A 21088-nucleotide genomic window follows, 5' to 3' on the forward strand; every position below is an offset into this window, starting at 1 on the left:
GCAGTATTTCTGGAGCTCTTTTTTTATTTCTTAACTTTTTCATAGAGGTACAGCACACAAACAGTAAAGTGAACAAATCTTAGTATACAATGATAAATCTTTACATATGTATACACCTATGTAACTGACAACAGGATAGAAAGATACAGCATTTCTAGCACCCTAGAAGGTCCCCTGAAGGCCCTTTGCAATCATTATCATCTCCTCCACCCTCCTGTAAAGGCAACCACTATTCTGATTTCTACCACTATAGATTAGCTTCGCTCGTTTCATTACAATAGACTAATAATATTTGCTTGTATAACTATTGTACAATATTTATTCTTTCATGTCTGGCATTTTTGCTGGGCTTTATGTCTGTGGGTCTCATCCATGTTGTGTGTCGTATGGAGCAGTAATTCATCATTCTTTATTGTTGCTTTTCATTGTATGAATGTAACACTATACACTCTACCACTGATGGATATTTGAATCATTTCCAATTTACAGCTATTATGAATATAGATACCATAAATATGCTTGTATATGTTCTTTTAGGGACCATGCAATCATTTCTCTTGGGCATATACTCAGACTACGATCACTGGGTCACAGAGTAGATACATGTTTATAGTCAAACTATGTTCCACCATTTTTGCATTCCTACCAGCAATGTATGAGATTCTCACATGTCAGTCACTGGGGAAATAAAAGTAGAAAATCTATCATCTTTCTTGTCAAGGAGTTCATAGTTCATAAAATGGTCCATAGAGTGGTGTGATACAGCACAGAAGGCAATATTAGAGCATCCGCAGGTGACCATGGAAGCCAGGCGTGAGGTCTAAACCAGACTGGCAGGTCTTGGAAGGTTTTTGAGAGAAGGCATCACCCAAGTTGAGTCTTCAAGAATGTTTGATGTTTAGCCCTGGTCAAGCGGTGTGACGACATTCCAGGCAGAGTAGCGCACATGAGCACGGGGGGGGGGGGGGGGGGGGAGCGCTATATGCACAGGGATGTGAGCAGCAGCTTAGCACTCTGCAGCGCAAAGCGTGCCCTGGGAGTGAGAACAGGATGTAAGTACAGGACGGCCTTTGGCTTCTGGGAATCCAGCTTTTAGTAGGGGTGATAAAAACTTGCAGGACAATAGAAGCATGATAATAGCATTTCTTAGTTTTAGGGAATTGGCTTCTGGATATGAACACAGAAGGCAAGTAGGAAATAAAAATCGGATGAAGAATAATCAATTCTCAATTTGCACTTTTCCTTTTCCAATTGTTTCCTTTTCCATTCACTGTTTTCCAATATGCATCCTACACAAATAACCTCAAGTCATAAGGCAACTATGCCTTATGCATAATAGCAACGGTGAAGTTGCTTTGTGTGTGTGTGTGTGTGTGTGTGTGTGTGTTTAGGCAGCTAATTTTAGGCCCATTGTTAGTCATTACACTGTAAGTTGATAACTAAAGGGCAGAACACTTTGAATATTTCCCTCAGATCCTGAACACTTTTGTCATCTCTTACATGACAAGAAGCATTGGAGGCACACAATATTTCACTTTCAAGTCCCATAGGATTCCACATATTACCCTAAATTTATGGCTCTAGAGAAATTCAGATTCCTTTCCCTCACTTTAGGACATGACTTATCGCATCCAGGCATGTCAATTGCCTTGCAACCTTGACTTCTTTTTCTAATCTAAAGTGACTTCCGGAGACCATTTAAAGCCCTTAAAGTTCTCTTTCAAGGTTCCAAGATGTAAAATTGAGGCAGACTCCTCAAATAAGCACACAGAGATAACTGGATCGTGAAGATGGGAGAACTAAGGGGTCATAATGAAGAGAACTAGACATACAAAGACCTTTCTACTTCTCCATTTCAGAGGCTTAGAAACTTTCTGCAAAGTAAAAAAGTCCGATTTTCATTGTATTCCTCTATGCTCTTATTATTCCTTAGAAGATAAAATAGCTATTATATAGGTCCACAGAAGCATGGTTCTATAGGGACAAATTCTCTATCATCTAAAACCAAGAGGCTGGAATATTAGCCCACCAGCCTTTAATATAATTAAGGTATCTCACACCTTAAAACAAAGAGGAGAAAACCTGTCTTATTCCGCCTTTATTCACAAATAGGCAGTTGACGTTCATGGTTGTAAAACAAAACAAAACAAAACACAAGACAACAGGCCCAAAATGGAGTCGCTTATGCTAAGCCTCATGTCACCAAACCAAACTGTAATTCACTTAAAGTTTCAGATCTCTCAGAAATGGAATCTGAAACCAGTCAATTAGGAATTGCATTATTTAAGCATTCTGCCTGACAGACCCCTGCCATCCCCTAAATGAAAATAACTTTGTAATAACCAAGCTGTTTTATGGCTTAGTATAACTTCTGTTTCCACCACCTTCTGCCTATAAAAGTCTTCTCTTCTGTACAGCTCCCTGGAGCTCCTTTCTGTCTGCAAGACAGGATGCTGTCAGTTCATATTGATTTTTGCTCAAACTCTTAACATTTTAATATGCCTCAGTTTATCTTTTAATAAAGTTCAGGTGTCTAATACTGTAAGGACCATGTTCTAAGTAGAAACATTTGAATATGTGAGAGAAAACAGTAGCACCAAAGGTGATCTAAAAAGTCAGCAGCCAAGGATATTTTTTAATGACTAGAAAGTAAGTTTCTAAAAATAGAGGTTGTAGTTACACCAGAAATGCAAGCAACAATCAATACTTATATCTGGAATATACACTCTGAGGGATCTGATATGTTTGTTATAAGCCCAAGGCAGTGGGAAGTACAGGAAGAAAATGAACAAAACAACCCCCCACCCCGGCCAAAAAAAACCCATGCAAAAACCACACACACACACTTAGAAATATTTCCAGGCTTCTCACTCCAAAAATAGCCAGTTCCTTCTAAACAGTTGTTTTAGAACTGGTCTCTTTCCAACAATGTTAAGGCGAGAAAGGAAATATTTATGAAAAAAGAACACAATTTCAAATATTTTGCCATAGAGAAAAGGAAAGGGCTTGGGACAGAGTGGGAGGTAGGAAGGAGAAAGCTTCTTATTTTGGTCCAAACATTCACTCCTGTGGGAAATACACCTTTATGCTCTCTAAGTCTCCAGCCATGCATCCATAGCCCATCTCCTCAAGTTCTCTAGAGAATGTTCATAAGATCTATTGTTCCAGCTTTTCCATGATTGTGTATAAAAGGCACTGCAAAGCTGGCAATGCATTCTGATACCCAACTATGTGAATTATTTTGAAAAGAAGCTTATTCTTTAGATTCGATTTGACACAATGCTACAAAATAATCCCAGCAGGTGCTTTAGAAAGACTAAATCCACTGAAGATAGGATTTAAAAGGGAGAAAAAAGACAGACCAAAAAACTATTTTCTATCACACAATTCAAAAAAAAAAAAAAAAAAATTCCACCAAGCAATATTTAGCTTTGGATCAGGATATGGGACTGAAATTGATTGAGTTCCCCTGGGCCACAAGGGAGAACTGGCGGACATATTTCTCTGAATGCAGACGTTGGCAATAATATAAAAGTTGTTCTGACCCAACTCTGTGACCTGGCTGGGTTAATGATTTCTTTTCCCCTAATCATGTTTCTGTGAAGGAGTTTTCATCATTCTAAAAAGGTCCAGCACTCCTCATAAACCAACAGCCTGCTCTATTCAGATCCAAGGTTTGGCTGTGTCTTGTTTCTATTCAACACATAGCGGGTGACTTACTAACGGAGCAGGGCCTCCCAGACAACAGGGGTCTTGCCGCATTTCCTTACACCCTGGGTGGTTAACTTCTGAGGACACCAGCTGCTTCTGTCTCCTTATTTGCAATGCGCCCTACACCCTTTTTCTTTTTTCCTTTTTTTGCATCAAAGATTGTCAAGGCAGCAGCACAGGGAGTGGAGGCTCATTTATGGCGCCCAGTTTATAATTCCACAACCCAGTCTTGTAATTCCATCATGAAAGACAAAAAAAGGTCAGAGAGGCAGGCTCACATTTGGAAAGTGCCTCAACACCCCCTGCTTTGGGAACTCTTTTAGTCTCTATCTTGTTCTGTTTATATCCAGATATTAACTTTTTCCTCTGGCACTCCAAACCAGCAGGCTACTTCTTCTACACACAGCTCCCTTTTTCTAAGACTGATGGCCACAGATTAACAAGCAGATGATTTCTACCTATCCACAAAGCAGCATTCAGGTAGCAGAACAGCCTGTTGGAGACATAGTTTAGTTTACTTATCTGCCCCCTACATTAACCATTGGTAACGCGTAACAGTCCATTTAAAATCCCGGCCTTAATTTCCTACACTATGATTGAACCCTCTAGAATACGAGAAAACCAACAGTTTCCTGTTCTTTAAACTAGGATGTGGACATGAGGATTCGACGGGTAAAAGTGTGACCAAAGGTCCATGTAAACCCCATTTACACTGTAAACAGAGTATTGAAATATATTTCCAGGCCCAAGATGGAGCCACTCAACCTCCAAACGCCAAGCCACCTCTGGGGTCTATAATTATTTCCTTGTTTCATACTCATTTTCTGTTTTTCTTTTCTTTGCTCCTTACTCTTCATCCTACAAAAGCTTCCTGTCCTCCACCCCATTTTGCAGTTCTTTGGACTCGTTCATTATCACCTAAATTGTCATTTTTAATCATTTTAACAAGAGTAACATTGGGGGTTCAGCATCAACAAAACTAAAGATTAAGATAATAAGATCATTCCAAATGAAAAGAGCCTTTACACTTGCAGAAATCTACCAGCCCTCAAAAGCTTACAGAAGTGGAGAAGATTTGCTCTACATAAAGCAGGTAACCTGAATATTCAGCACTTAGAGTAGGGGAGTGAGTTGGATAGAAGAACACTGTTAAGATTCCGTGGGAACAGATGCACGGTACTCACAGGCAAAAGAAACTTCATTCAATAGACTTAATCAAATCTCCCTCGTGATGATCTCCACATTCCGCATTCCTGATTGAATACCGCCAAGCCCCCAACACTTGGCTCTAGCTGAAAGCTTTTGTCACCTCCCCACTTGCTCTGGTGTCTCTTGGTGACCCTCCCAGGGCTTGGCTGGTGCCCCAGGGTGCCAGAGCTGTGATCAGGCTGAATAGCCATAGAATAGATGATTCTGCTGCTAACCCTGGGAGCACAATTCCGTTCTATTTTTTGTTCAGCACCACGTTGTACTTTGGACAAAAATAAAAAGACTTCAAAAATACTAAGAGTAATGCTTACACGCAATGGCTATCAAAATATTTCGAGAACACACAAACAATTTACACTAGACTTTTTAGAGCTACAATCTTCTAAGAGCTTCAAACATTTTGCTTCAAATACCATATTAAAATTTTTAGTTCCTGTACTCTCCTAATTCTCCTCTAGTGCTCTATTTCCATAATTCAGTGAGATTAACAGGGTAAAAATATTTTTATATTCCATGCATTAGCTGGAAGGTAAGATCCTAAAAACAAAAGAAACAAAAGGAAATTGTATTTGTATTTGAAATGCATTTACATAATTTTTGAGCTAGTGTAGTTCAATTTTTAGACTCATAGAACATTCTCACAGCAACTGTACAACTATTAGCTCTATAAATAATAAAGAAGAAATATTGCTAGTCGTTATTCCAAAACAATGAAATTTAATTGCATTACAATTATTTTGATGTTGAAGTAGTATTTTTCTACCTAATGGGATTTCTTGCAGTAGTCGCTTCAACTAAATCTTATTAGATCAGTAAAATTTAATTAGGAAAAAAATCCCACTCCTGGCCATGATTATTGTTATTCAAGTTCCTGAACAAAGCAAGACATAAATACAAAGCTTTAATGCTTCAACCAGAATGGCATCACAGTTGGACAGGGATTTAAGGAAATGTACTTGTGGCACAGTGCTTTTATCATCCTGCCTGCATTTTTTTGTTTTCAAGTGTTGAGGAAATTTTAAGAAATTTGTAAGGTCCTTTAAAATGTAACATATTATCTAGTACACCTGATTTCACTATCCCGCTTTCTCCTCTCTGCCTTTTAGAATACTATTTTACTTCCTGGGAACATCTTACTTATTTCTGTATCGAATTATTTCCTTCTCATGGGAAGGTGGGGTAAATCAATTAATCACTATTGGGTACACCTCTGTAGCTTCTGCTGGGAGGCTTTCTGACAAAGTATCAATACTAATCTTTAATTTCTTGCGGTGCTTTTATGCCCTTACTGATCCATACTTGTAAGTGATTTGTGCTGATTCTCAAGACCCAGCATTTGTTCCTTTTTTACATTATCAGATTAAATCTGGTAGTTGCTTTGACTGGAAACCTCAGTGATGTTTGTGTTAAGTTGTGTGCATGGTAATTGGCCTGGTGAAAGGAGCCACATCATCTTTCTCACTTCAAGCTAAGCATGTCCCACTGGATTATGCCTGTTCACGTTTGCCTAGCACCTTGCTTGGCACTTAAAGTACTTGAAGGAATTAATGAATCATCCAAATCACCAGTTGATAGTGATATCAACTTACCAGCCAGCGTATGCATACATTCCATAATAAAAAGCCAGTGGCAATCCCATAATACTTGCATCTCTTCCTGAAAAGGCATCTTTAAAGTGTTGTGTTTGCCCTACAATAAGAATAGAAAGATTTAGGACTTTTCAAAGAATTGGTTATTATTCATTCTTTAACCATAAACATGAGTGGGGGGAGGGGGGTGGGGAATGAACTATACAGTTTCAGGTCTAGATTTCTTACTCTCTGCTCATTCCCAACTTTATTCATGCTGTATCCATTCTACAGAAGGAGTCCCAAAAGTATACTGATTGCCACTAACACTACCTCACATTTATTTTAATAAAATCATGTCAAAGAGGAAAATGGCATTTCAAAAACCATCTCTTTTTTAAGCATGCCTCTACTCGTAACAAAGTTTGACCATGAAAGAAGACTAAAGGATCGTCTGTAAACTATCGTTTTTAGGAGTGTGATATAATTCTTTAAAATGATGATACTATAATGCTTGGGAAGAAATATTCAAGGGTCTACCTTTAATGAGGCATGAAACCCAAGAACTACCTTCTCACATCATTTAACTTACTTTCTGCTTTCTCCCTATAGTTCATTAGATACCAAGAGGGGTCGGAAAACCCTGTGGAACAAATCTGCTCCGCACCCCCAAGCTTCTTTTGTAAAGAAAGATTTATTGGAGCACAGTTAGGTCCACTTGTTTACCTATGACAGATACTATCAGTCTACGGCTAATTTTACTCTCCAGCAGAGCTGATAGTTGTGGCAGAGACCACATGGCGCACAAAGTTGCAAACATTTACTATCTGCTCATTTACAGAGAAAGTCTGCAGACCCTTTCCTAGAGAATGGCATGGTTTCCCTCTAGAAACACAAAAGAAACTACACTGAACTCTAAAATAAATAGGTTTAACCAAATTTTTGCATCGACATGTGAACTGAGCACTTTTATTCTTATTTTTTATAAATTTATTTATTTATTTTTGGCTGTGTTGGGTCTTCACTGCTGTGCACGGGCTTGCTCTAGTTGCAGCCAGTGGGGGCTACTCTTCATTGTGGCGCATGGGCTTCTCATTGTGGTGGCTTCTCTTGTTGCAGAGCACAGGCTCTAGGTGCACAGTCTTCAGTAGCTGTGGCACGCGGGCTCAGCAGTTGTGACACATGGGCGTAGGTGCTCCACGGCATGTGGGATCTTCCCGGAGCAGGGCTCGAACCCATGTCCCCCACATTGGCAGGTGGATTCTTAACCACTGCACCACCAGGGAAGCCCTGGACTGAGCACTTTTATGCATAATAGTTTTCTCTACTCTGTAAATCATAATGGGACTTTTCCTGTATATCTTTTGGATAATTAAAAAATAGAAATTCATATTTACTTTAGTCAATCAGTATTCAAAGTTAAGCATGAAAAGTCTCTATTTCCCAAAGAAAATAGCAAATGAGATGATCTAAATGGGAAATGTGACTTGTTTCAAAACTGGCCTTCCCGTTAGAAAATAAAAGGCAGATGGGAGGTAGATGATACACATAAGACCCTTTCTCTCTTCACTCAAATCTCAGTTTTTGCCTGCATTGTCCAGACAACGATACATGTATCAATATAACATGCAAGTTTTGAGACCCAAAATGGAGAATATTGAATTATCCACTAAATGACTTTCCCCTCAAAGCATCCAATTCCCAAATATAGTTCATTTTTTAAAATGATACTGTCAATTCAGAAATACCTATGTTACAAAAACATCTCTGTGTCCTCACAGAAGGAAAATATAAATACTGGAAACCCTGTAAAAACATCTGTTGCATATTGCTTTACCATGATCTGTGGTCTACTTGGCCTTAAGGGACAATATTCCTAAGAGTGCAGCACTGAATAATCAATAAAAGATATCAAACTTTGAAAAGACTGAATCCCAAGCACAGATCCTGAAAAGGGTCATTTTGAGAGTATTATGAAAGAGAGGTGTTTCTAAGTTTCAGGAATATTTTGGCTGCATAACAGAGGTCTCACGAAGATGAAAGTTATTATATTCAAAGGAAATTTTAACAAATCTTCATAAGAGAATACAGAACATGCAGCTAGTTTTTGGATCTCATTAGATTAGAATAAATGCACAATCTGTATAAGTAAAATTTTTCCCTTCTTGAAGTTTCATATTAATGTGAGAAATATGTGATAAGTTAGAGACAAAGAGAATCACTGTTTTATAGTAATAGAGTAAATAAACCTGCTAAGAATACTCTTCAAAATATTTAATTTACTTTAAATGTAGTAAAATCCTCAGGTCACTTCTCTGTTAAGTGAGATATAAGGAAACATGGTCACATTAAGCATTGGTATTGAAACTGAGTAGGACACTGTGGGGCCTTCCTGGGGACAGACCACTCCCCAGGTCCCCTGCATCTTGTTTTTAGAAAAGCTTTAACCTTTTAGGCCTTCCCTAAGTTCCAAAGAGCAATTTTAATCAGAGAAGTGAGAAAATGCAGAAACAAAGGAAAGCAGTCAAGCAAGACGAAACAAAATAGTAATAGTTTAGCCGTAAAACAAACTCAAGGTCTTTTAGTTACTCCTCAAGGGCTATAGGTAACATCCTGAGTCATACCCTTGAGTTGATTTCCAGATACTAAATCCCCCACCAGGTGGAAGAAGCTAACTGCATGATCACCACAATCTTGTGGCCCCCAAACTGACTGCAACCTGAGGATTGATAATGCTGACCTCTGTGACCTTACCTGTTACCTCCTCATCAACCAATCAGAGAATGGTTCATGAGCTGATCATGCACCGTGTGACCCTCTCCCTCACACTGTCTTTAAAAAGCCTTTCCTGAAAGCCATCCAGACGTTCAGGTCTTTTGAGTATGAGCTGGCCATTCTCCTTGCTTGGCCCTGCAATAAACACTGTACTTTCCTTCACCACAACTCGGTGACAGTAGATTGGCTTTGCTGTGCATCGGGCAAGCAGACCTAAGTTTGGTTCAGTAACAATATCATAAGTATTAAAGGATCATTCTATTGTAATGTCAAAAAACAAATCTAAACAATCTATCATGACTTTTGCTCTCAAGGAATTTGCAGTACACTACCATTTGGGCAACCTCACCTCACCTCTCACACATATATAAATAAGTGGTAAAAACTGACTACAGTCTTACACTACATCAAGAAGAAAAAAGAAAAGAAAAAAATCTTTGTTTTAAAGGATAGTATATCATTTTTGGAACCTAAACTAGAACAAAAGAAGGGTCCATGACCCAGAGTTTCTGCACTTTCCAAAAATGGAAGCAATTCCTTACAGAAGTCTAAAGAGTTAGCCCAGAAAAGGAAAGCAGCAGCAAAACAGATTATTTTCCCTACATTTCTGATGGGTCAGATAAAATATGGGCAGGCCAGCTCTGTGGAGGCCAAGGTGAATTAGAAGAGTGAGCCCACGTCTTCCCTTCAGTGTAAGCTATAGTGTTAAACATCTTCATTGTGTTTACGTTGGCTGAGGTTGCTGGATTTGATGCAAACATTTAGCCAGGAGAGCTCTAAGCTCTCCCACAAGGCTTATTCAATGGACCGCAGCAGCTCCCTTTCCCCAGCTACAGAATGATGAATCGTTCCACTTTTATTACTATTTAATGCCTCTACCATCAGCAATGATTTTTTTTTGCTTAATTTTGGCATTTCCTTTTGTCTTGTGTAGTTCTTCTCTTGCCACTTCATTAAATTTCTCTATAAATTCCCTTTCTTGGAACAGACAATATCAATGTAAACATTAAATACTTAACATGCCCAAGTTATATGTCACTCCTTTACAATTTCATCTCACTTTCCTACTTATTTCCTACCATTGTGCCCATTGTTAAATAACTCACCTGGACCTCCTCTCATCCAACAACTTCCCCTGAATCCAAGCAATTGCCTGTGCCTTCTTACCTGGAACAACTGAAACTCTAAATGACATCACCCTCAACCATCTTATCTTTTCTTATTTAATAGTCAAGTCTATAAGGCAAATACTCCCAGAAAAATGGTGTTACAGTTCCACAGAAATGCAGATTTTACATGAAAAATAATGTAACAATAAAACTTACATTTTTACAGCTATCTTTATTGTCAGATAATATTTGTCTTTTTGCGAATGCTATTCCCATATCTGACTCTCCTTCTGTCAAGAATCTATTCTCAAGGTAAAAGGAGTAATAACCGTAAAAGATTTATTCATCATTTTTCATTATTTTCCAGATATCTTTTTCTAATCTTTAATACTGGGGTTGAACTACTTTAAAGTAAAAATAAGAAGACATATTTATCTGTACTTAAAACTAATGGCTTATTTTTCTTTCCCCCTTTGTGTTTTCACTACAAATAGGTTAGACCAAGAGAAAACTCACTGATGCCTTATTTTGTTGCTTGGTCCAGTCTTAATCCTCTTGTTGCCATTCAGCTGTAAATACCAACTCAAACCCCCAATGTTGCAGGCTTTCAAATCAATTAGACGACAGTACAGAGTCTAAGTTCCATGAGCAGAGGGACTAATTAAGGGATTCTGCTAGTACAAGCGAAAGTTAGTGTTAGAAGAGCCCAAAAGCAGAAACGTATTTTAAAAAGCATTTACTTTTCAGTCCCTACCTTGAATTAGCTGCATCACTCCAGGGACTATAATGATCAGAATGGCTGTGAGCTTGCAAAAGGTTAGGAAAATCTGGATCCGGGCACTCCAGCTGACACTCATGCTATTTAGGACCATCACCACAGCTGCAAACAAACAGATGAAGTTAGAAAAGGTGAATCATCACTGGTATGAAGACTTCTTCGGTTGTGGCTCTTCCAAGGGCCATCCATGAGCCAGCAGTGTTGCCGTCACCTGGAAGCAGTTGAGAAAGGCATAATCTCAGGCACCGCACCAGACCTAAGGGCTACACATCTGTATCTCAGCAAGATCTCTAGGTGATTTTTATGCACACTGACGTTTCAAGAGGCTTGGATGAAACCTGTGAACAGTAAGAAGTTCTCTCTTGGTCTTTGTATATGTCAATAAGAGTGGACAAAGACTGTAGCGCCCTAAGAATCATATAAGAATACCTTCTAAGCGAATCCCGAAGTCATCACATGCAATGAGATTGTTGAATGTGACTCTTCCGCTTGATAACAGCAGACAACTCTTTCCTCGCTCAATGACTGATCTTGTGCGTAGTCACCTGCCAGCTTGGCATCACACTCAAGGAGGGGCAAAGCGTGAGCTGGGACATGATTCTTCACCTTCAGGACTAGCTGTAGACAGCGCTTTCTGCATTTCCTTTCCACGTTCCAATCAGCACAGTCAAGAGTGACTTTCAACCTACCCTAAATGTATAGGCTTCCCAGATATGTCTTGGAACTTGAAAAAATGTTACAAGGGATGAATCCAAAAGAGTTCCCAGATGCACGTGGGGTCTGAAGCCAGCAGAATTTCCCCTCCTTGCTGATACTGTCCACAGGGTCCCGAGCAGTATTCAACTATTCAGTCTCCCCGCACTGTGGAGCGTGAGAACCTCGAGGGCAGAGCAAGCATTATTCATCTCTGTCGCGCTAGTATCCAGCTCCATCCCTGGCCCAGGAAGATCATCAACATAGTTTTGCTGCATCAATGAATGAGCTGGATCCTGTTTTAAAAAACCAACTTCAGCCAAAGAGCAAGGAAATGAATGGCAATAGTCTCAAACCGCGCCTCCTATACTCCGCTGGAGTGACTTAGTCTAGACAGTGGATTTCAACTTTACGCTCTTTCTAAAACCTTATACTTAGTGTTGCTTGCTTCCTCCTCCACTGCCCCCAAAGCTACTTCATACCTGACATTTGTAGTTATTATCGATAAGCTTTATTTTTAAAAAGGTGTATTCTCCCTAAACAAATAACAAAAATGTATGAAAATACTTCTTGGAGGATAAAACCAAACACAGAATTCTTACAGTTCAGGTTGCAATAGGAAGCTTTCCATATGCACAATAATGAGTGATCTTCATAGTTCTAATTACCTGATCCAATCATTAACTCATTTCAGAATATAAGAACTGGAGCAAATGTAACAACACAATGTATAATATAGCAAAATTTTTAAAATAACCTAGCCCCCTAAAGGAAGGCTAATTAAGGTATACCTTTTTAAGGGTTTACTATGCAGCCATTGAAAATCATGATGCAGTTAAATATTTATTACACGAAGGATTGGTCATGACGTTTTACTGACCAATACAGCAAATTACAGAGAGATGGGTAGATGGTAAATTGATAGGTAGATAGAAAGATGGATAAAGACACAAAGACAGGGAGAAAGGAACGGAAAAATTCTGAACGAGTGTTTACCAAAATATTAACAGAAGGTATCTATAGATGATAGAATATTGAAGAATTTTCAAGTTTAAAAATTTATTTTGCTACATGATTTAACGTAATTTTTATAATGAACATGAAGTATTAAGTAAAAAATCAATAAAAGCAATTTTCAGTTTTGAAAACAACTCAGAGACGGGAAGAATAAGGGACCATGAAAAGTTAGATAGGAGGTTACCAATGAAGAAATGTTTCAAAGGAATAATGATGAGAATGATTAGAAAGGCTGGAGCCCTGAATAAGCTACATGGGAAGCTAAGAGAAATATTTTATCTATGTTTGAAGCTGGAAACATGAAGAAATAGGTCTATTGTTAATCTCCAAGTGCATTATTTTATCAGTGAAAAGATAAAAAATAATTACTTTTCTCTCCCCTACACAAAGCACTCATATAGTGAAAATAATTTAATGCAACTCTGTGCTCATCTTCATCATCCAGTGATTCTTTTCCTTTTTCTATGTAAATTACTCTGTGATAAATGAGTCATGATAAGAAAGGGATTATTTTTTTAGTTAAGGAGATGCAGCACTGATCTGAAAATAATTGGGTGCATGTTCCCACCAACAACAAAAGATCACTGTTTTCTTTCTAACTAGAGCTCCTAAAACCCCAAACACTATTTTTGAGAGTACTCCACAATAGAAAAGAGCTGTTGTAAGGAGAGGAGGGGAGAAAAACGAGGAAGGAGCAAAAGGAATAGAGGGAGGGAGGACAGGAAGGAAGAAAAAGAAGAAAGGGAGGGAGGGAGGGAGGGGGAGGGAAAAGAGAGAGGCATTCTCCTATTTATTTGGGAAGAGGAAAGAAGGTTTGTTACGTTCATAAAGAGCGTAGGCATTACATTCAATGCCTATTGAAATGGAAAAAGATGAGTTTTGGGAATTTTATATTTTGTAAAGTTTTCTTAGAAAAATGGAAGACAAAATCAAACAAATATTATGAATGGATAATCTCACCTTGCTTTCCTCTCAGGCAGCTGAAATAAAAATTCTGGTTAAGCCTGATTTCTCTCAAAGGTTTCTCAAAACCCTGCTTTATCTGAGCATCCAGACATTGCCCTCATTATTCCGGAAGCCAAATTCCAGCTGAGATGTACCTCCATGACCCTGAAGGGATACAGCTTAACAAGTAACAAGGTAGCCAGTACAGAGGCTCTGTGAAGGGCCTCAAGTGGCTAGAACTGCTGTTTCATCATGTGTCTTTACAGAGAAATTTAAGTCTACGTATATTGCTTATCCAACAACACTGAAAAGGGATTTGGGATTCACTAAAGGCAAGTTTTCGGGGCTTCTGAAACAACATCTACAATACTTTGGTTTTTTTACACACTATCTATTCACACTGTAATCATCAAAGAAATCTGAGCAAGCTTTCAGCCTAGCTTTACTTCCTTTGAATAATGATTGCTAATTTCATGCCTTAAGAATTACTTGTATCAATTTGGGCTTATTATTATTGCTTACCTTAAATGTTACCAAAATGAAAACAGAGGGACATATAGTTTTTATTCATTTATTAATGATGCTGTTTCCTAAGAACTGAAATGCAGCAACGAGGAGTGTTAAAAACTGGTACCATGATTTAAGGAGTGGCAAGTATTTCTTTCTGCACTTCCATAATTCAAGTCTGTCTTTTGTTTTGCAGAGTGCGATTACTGAGCCTGGATATATTGCATTATCTCCCAGGTTCAGGTTCTCGCTGGCTTCTGGCTTCTGACTGCTCTGTGCTAAACTGGTAAAATATATGGACACTTATGGATGCGACATGGTGAGCTAAAGTGAACTGTTCCACTGTTCTTTGTAGCAGCTGCCTGGGTCACCTCTATCTCTTTGTTTGCATTCGTTTCCTGGATACATTAATTTCAGATAGGTTTTTAGCAATAAACAACCTTTATAAAGCAGAGAGACTATATCTAGGATCTCACTATTGGGAATAAAAATGGTAAGCCTTAAATAAATATATACTATCATTATGTGACACACATCGTGCAAGGACCTTACGTGGATAATGTTATTTAATCCTATCTCTATGACATGGTTACCATACTGGTGTTATTTTTCTGATGAGCAGCTGAGAATCCAGATGTTACTTAACTCGCGCGTGTTCACAAAGGTAAGGTGTAAAGATAGGACTGAAGCCAAGTAAGCTGACCCCAGAGTCCACACTTTTACCAGTCATTCTCAGGTAACAATGAGGAAGTAGCTCAAAAGACACATATGATCTCACTAATATACCTAGTTCTTCCAAACTCCCGGTGACTCCTCCTCTCTGCTAAGGTTCATGTTTATCTTGGCTGGGATTTCAGGACACTTTGATTCCACATTTTATTTCTCATCCTCTTGAAGGGTATGGTTGCTGTTCTGCAGTCCTTGTATATTTCAATACGACATGTATTTACCTAAGAATTGCTTGTCATGGTATCTAGTTACAGTAGAAAAGGAGTAGGGATAGTCCAATTACAGATTTATAAAGAGCCACTCCATGTACAATGTTTGAGAAGCTAGCACAGAACTGGGCCTAGAGTTTCTTTCATGTAATTTAATGATGCCAGGAAAGTACAGTTTTAGAAAAGAAAGTACAGTACTGCATTTGTAGAAATGGCTATTTCTTTCTCTCCCATCGCAATCATTAGTGTTACTTTGTTTGCTTTCCCCCAGTTATTCCAACAGGTTATGGGAAGAAGGTAGGGTTCTTTACTCACCTACGTAAACTAAACTAGTATGAAAATTGAGACAGAGAGAGAGGTTGTTAGGGATGCATCTGAGACTAGATCCCACATTTTAAGGAAAGTATTTTTATTATAATATTCTGCCATTCGAGTGTATACTTAAACAGGGTCTAGTTTCAGGAGAGCAGAACCAAAAAACTAAATATCATTTCAAATATTGAACATACTTCAATGTTTACTGAAGCTACAAGGAGAGTGAAAATTCATGGAGTTCCATAAAAGTTAAAGGGAGAAATGTCAGTACTGGGCTAGAGGAGAGAAGACAAATGTGAATATGTAAGATTTCCCCATTCAACTTCCATGTGCCTGATACGTTTACCAGAATGGACAAGATTTGGGTAAGCAACAACTCTTCAGTTTTATTAATTTGACAGAAACGAAGTAGAGTACTTTTAAAAGGGGAAGGGGTGAATTAGTATTTAGTAATGCCCCCCTACCACCCCACTCTCATTTCTCAAGTGGTTGGTTAAGGCACTCTGCTAAGTCTTAAAAATGTCACTAACTTCATCCTTCCACAGCCATTCAAGATAAATGATCTTTTCACAGGTATTTTACCAATAAATAAAAACGATGCTTAAAGAGGTTTACTATTTAGCCCTAAATCACATAACTAAGAAATTATGACACTAACTTTCAATTCCAGGTAGTTTGCCTCCAGAGCCTGAGTTATCACCACTATGCTAAGATGGTTCAAAAATTCAAAAATTCAACAATTCATGGTGTTAGATCGGAGCAAACTATTCACCTCCATCTTCCTGCTGCCTGAGAGACCTGAAGATGTGTAATCCTCCAAGCTTAACACGCAGGCATTCCATTGGCTTCTCTACTAGAGGAAAATTCTTAGACGTCTTCTCATAAAAATACGTTGTCGGTAAATATTTACTGAGCACATGCTAGGTGCTATGGGAAGGGCTGGAAACACAGCAGTGAGTAAGCCCCTGGTCTCATGGAATTTGATGAGATGTTTTCCAAGAGCATAAAGAGCTACCATTTGTAACTTCATTCTTAAAAAATGTCTGGCATTCTCCAAAACACTTTATACACATTGTCTCTTTTACTATCATTTAATCTTCACGAGACACCTGATGAGGCTCGGCACGATTTAAAGGTAAGAACACTGAGGTGCAGAAAGTCGAAGTGATGTGTCCCCAACTCTCACATCGGTAGTATGTATCAAGGGCAAGATGAATCAAGAACACCATTACCTTTCCAGAACTCAGAAATGTCTAATTTGAGTATTTTTCTTTGTCTCCCCTCAAAGATTTCATGGAACAATTATCTGTGTATGTTCCATGAATTAAGGGGGAGAATCCAGGATGAACCTACTTTAGTTCATAAATACAGGTACCCAGCGCTAGAGATATTTTATGTGCAATTCCTAACTCTTTTTCCTGCTAACTAACCACGCACCCCTCTACTGTCAAACGTTCATCTCTCTCTCCGTTGCTCTACTGACATACTTCAGCCGTGTATAACTACAAATTCTTTCATGGGTATGCAGTTCAATTATTCCTGGGGAGCTCTCTATCTCCAAGGAGGTCAAACTTAATCAAGTGGGATCATATTGATTCTGAAAACAGTGATTCAGTTAGTATCTACATGTAAGTGATCATCTCCCATCATATTTAAGAGTTTGGAATGTCGACTCCTATAACAGGAAGTTAGAATCATATTGGGCTTCATATCACTTATATCATGTTGGCCATGTTCCTCTTTTTTAATTGCCTTAAAAAAAAAAAGTTCTAATCTCTGTGCCCATCGGTGAAAATGAACAACTTCCTAATTTAGAGACAATAAAGAAGACTCCTAATTGAGAAAGACCACGAATAATCAAATACTGAAAGAAGACTCTTGTGACCATCAATGGACAGCTAAAATCTTAACACTGAGAGTGACAGCTGCTAACACTAGAAAATCCATCAACACTACACACAAACACCATTCCATGAGGCTAAGTGCGTTATAATTCAACACGTTATCGGTGAGGAAGGATATTTTCCAATACAGAATCCATTTAAAAATTGGGTTTTCATTTGTAAAAGTCTCTTTTTATGTACAATCCAGTTACTATTTTACTAACGAAGTGGTTTTGTTTGCCTATTTTAAAAGCTTAGCCGTCACAGCTACTGCCCCAGTGCAAAACGGGCATGTAATGTCATATCAGGCATCACCCCAACTCCTTATTCTTTTCTTTGTTTTCCAACACAAACTTGGCAATGAACTGTAAGCAAGAAGAACGCTATGTGGGGAGCAGTCCCACCACGCAAAGGGTCTCAGGCAACTTTGTCTCCAATCACTTTTGTAGGGATTTTTTTTTTTTTCTTTTTCGTATTTACACCTATGATACTCACTTATGCCCACAGCTGTAATGAGCTTGACTGCAAGTTCAGGAATTTCACACTGAATGAAAAATGGTTCCAGAATGTACCGTCCAAAGGCCAGAGATATCACAGCAGTGGCTGCAGGGCTAGAAAACAAACAAACAAACGTATTTAGGTTAACTACAGAAAAAAAAAAAAAATAGCATCTTCACTAAACTTTTTCTACATTGAGGTGCTATTATTCAGCATATGGAACATATTAAATAGGGAAGTCTGTGATTTTCAGAACTCCATATTTGATTAGGTTGTCATAGATATTCCAAACGAAATATCGTCTACAACTTTGGTGGCTACTTTTTATTTTTGCTGTACGCGGGCTTCTCACCGTTGCGGGGCCTCTCCCGTTGCGGAGCACAGGCTCCGGACGCGCAGGCTCAGCGACCATGGCTCACGGGCCCAGCCACTCCGCGGCACGTGGGATCCTCCCGGACCGGGGCACGAACCCGTGTCCCCTGCATCGGCAGGTGGATTCTCAACCACTGCGCCACTAGGGCTTACCTGGTGGCTACTTTTTAAACATCACATCTCCTTGGGTACAAGGCTGGGTACTGTCAGTTTTGCCCTTGCCTTCCCATATTTGACTTTTTCTTAAAAATTTAGTTTATTACTTGAGATCCTGACAGAGGTGGGCCTCACAAGAAGCAATCTTCTTTCTCAGTAAGTCAACAATTAAACTCCAGCACAGTACGAAGGCATTAACAGTGCAGGTCTAATGGGTTGGGGCATGGTCAGAAAAAGAACACAAAACTCACCTTAAAAAAATTAGTACTAAGAAGTGTTCATTGCAAATATATGCTTCTGTGCTTGATACCGTATTAGTCTTGGTTTTCCGTACAGACCAAAACTTGAACAGCCAAGTGATTATTCTTAATTCCACAGAAATATTTAGATGCAAAGTATACATTGAAAAATAAAAGTACTCTTGTAATTTTACAAATGGAGAAAACATGCATGAAATAATAAAATGCAATAACTTCAGGTATATAATGAAATAGGTAACAAACCATTCTATCTTAATTTTTCAACTATTTCTATGCAAAAATTACAGGTGCCTTTTCAGTTTAAATATATCTATATATGAACGCGTATTTGTTAGATGCACAGGCAAGTCCATGATATTATCTACTTTGTCCTGCCTGTCTCCCTTTTCAGCTTATCTTCCTTTTCATGGTTATACAACACCCATGTCCAACTCCTAATTGTCAGAAAACCAACCACCATTACATGTTCCAACCTTGACCTGCCAGTACTAGCACGACAGATTTCTTGATTTTCTTTTCCAAGAGAACCTCCTCCTCACCCCAACAAGCTTATTTTTCTCGGTTGCCTTCATTTATAAATTTTTGATGTATAAATTAAAATGTGATCATGACATCTTAGTGCTTTCAAAACATGCTCAGGATATGCAAAAACTCTTCAACTCAAGGCTATATCTGCTCTAAGCTTTTCCTTCCTCTTCAGTGTGCTTCCTCCCACACAAGGATATGAATACCCTTTGCGTGAGGTCCCTGCAACTCACAAATGGTTTCTTATACCTCAGGTCTTACTTCAGTCTTTTGCCAAGGAAGCTTCTCCAGTCCTCTGATTGGGTTAGATCTCCCAGAACCTCATGGCTTCTCTTTCACAGTGTGTATCACAGTAGTAACTTTATATTCTCTTATGTGATGTCTTGATTCATAACGATTTCCCTCATTTGACCCTGAGATCCATGAGTACAAGGCTGTGTCCATCTTAATCATTATTTCATACTCATTGTATAGTACAGTAGCTGTCATACAGTAGAAACCCAATGAATATTGAATATATAGTGAATGTGTGAATTCAATCAAACGACCCCTGATGTGTGATTTTTCTCCCTTAAGATTTGTTTTTACAGACTAATTCGGACAAGAGTGACTTAATCTGATGTACAATTTTAATAGTAAGTATTTAGGTACCATGGGTGTTTTCAATGGAAGAGAAATGTTAACGTACCCAGGTATCTTGTCACCCCTCAAGCCATTCATTACTCTGCCTATCTGAGAAACCAGTTGAGTAATGTGAGTCCATTATTACAAAGAAATATGAACCCATTAAAAAAGCTTCTAGGGCTTCCCTGGTGGCGCAGTGGTTGTGAGTCCGCCTGCCGATGCAGGGGACGCGGGTTCGTGCCCTGGTCCGGGAAGATCCCACATGCCGCGGAGCTGCCGGGCCCGTGAGCCGTGGCCGCTGAGCCTGCGCGTCCGGAGCCTGTGCTCCGCAACGGGAGAGGCCACAGCAGTGAGGCCCACGTACCACAAAAAAATAAAATAATAATAAAAAAATAAAATAAAAAAGCTTCTAGAATATATCTACGTAATTTCTTCCGTAAACACACAGACAGACACACACACCCCACGAAGTCGCTCTCCTGTGATTAAAGTAACATTTGATTATGAGCTGCTTGAGAGTAGGAATCATGGCTCACTCCGCTTCAGGTCTCTCTAACTTGCCATTCACCATTCAGCAGCAGTGCGTGCAATGAATAAGTGAACGCATAAGCGCTGTATCGGTGCTACTACTGCAAATGGAATCATCATGCTTACCATACTGCCAATACAATCAGCCAATACACGACTAAAGCAGGACTCAAGTCCAGCTGTATCAGGCTCCCAAAGCCTACTGTCCTGACAGGCCAGCACTCTAAATAAGTAGTGTAGTCATCTGAATGCTGAGTATGTTGTATTCAAAATATTATAACCTTAATCTTTCAGTTACTTGTTCAAAAAGAATTTAATATCTGATAATCAGGGCACTGAAGTAAGTAGTATAAGGGTTACAAAAAGTGTGAGACCTGGTCTTAATATGCTTGAAATGCTTGCAGTTTTAACAGGGAAACAGAGCACGGATTCCTAAAATATTAAGTAAGGTTATATGACATCACGTTCAATGTCAAATGAGAAGAAGAGACTGCATTTTTTTCAGAAGAATTAAAGAGAGGAAAGACATACTATAATCCAGGGTGAACAGGAAATTAACTGTGGAAATGATAGAATTTAAGTTGAACCGTGAAGAGTAATATTAAGATTATCAGAAAAGAGTGGAAGGCACATCGCGGGCAAATCCCAGAGTTTAGAAAAGGAACAAAAATACCTCT

General features: G+C 38.8%; 1 protein-coding gene across 2 annotated transcripts in view; it reads right to left on the reverse strand.

Moving 5' to 3' along the window:
- Positions 1-21088, reverse strand: part of SLC7A11 (solute carrier family 7 member 11) — an 85406-nt gene that overhangs the window by 58203 nt on the left and 6115 nt on the right. For both annotated transcript variants that reach the window (XR_010841211.1, XM_059066238.2), the window contains exons 3-5: positions 17944-18059; positions 11127-11252; positions 6510-6609 (exon numbers count right to left, since the gene is read on the reverse strand). Coding sequence is in view for 1 of the 2 variants with exons in the window: in XM_059066238.2 (XP_058922221.1) it covers positions 6510-6609; positions 11127-11252; positions 17944-18059 (342 nt within the window). In the remaining variant the exon portion in view is untranslated. The remainder of the gene's footprint in view (positions 1-6509; positions 6610-11126; positions 11253-17943; positions 18060-21088) is intronic.

Source organism: Kogia breviceps, chromosome 6 (assembly GCF_026419965.1).
Source record: "Kogia breviceps isolate mKogBre1 chromosome 6, mKogBre1 haplotype 1, whole genome shotgun sequence".
NCBI classification, from domain to species: Eukaryota; Metazoa; Chordata; class Mammalia; order Artiodactyla; family Physeteridae; genus Kogia; species Kogia breviceps.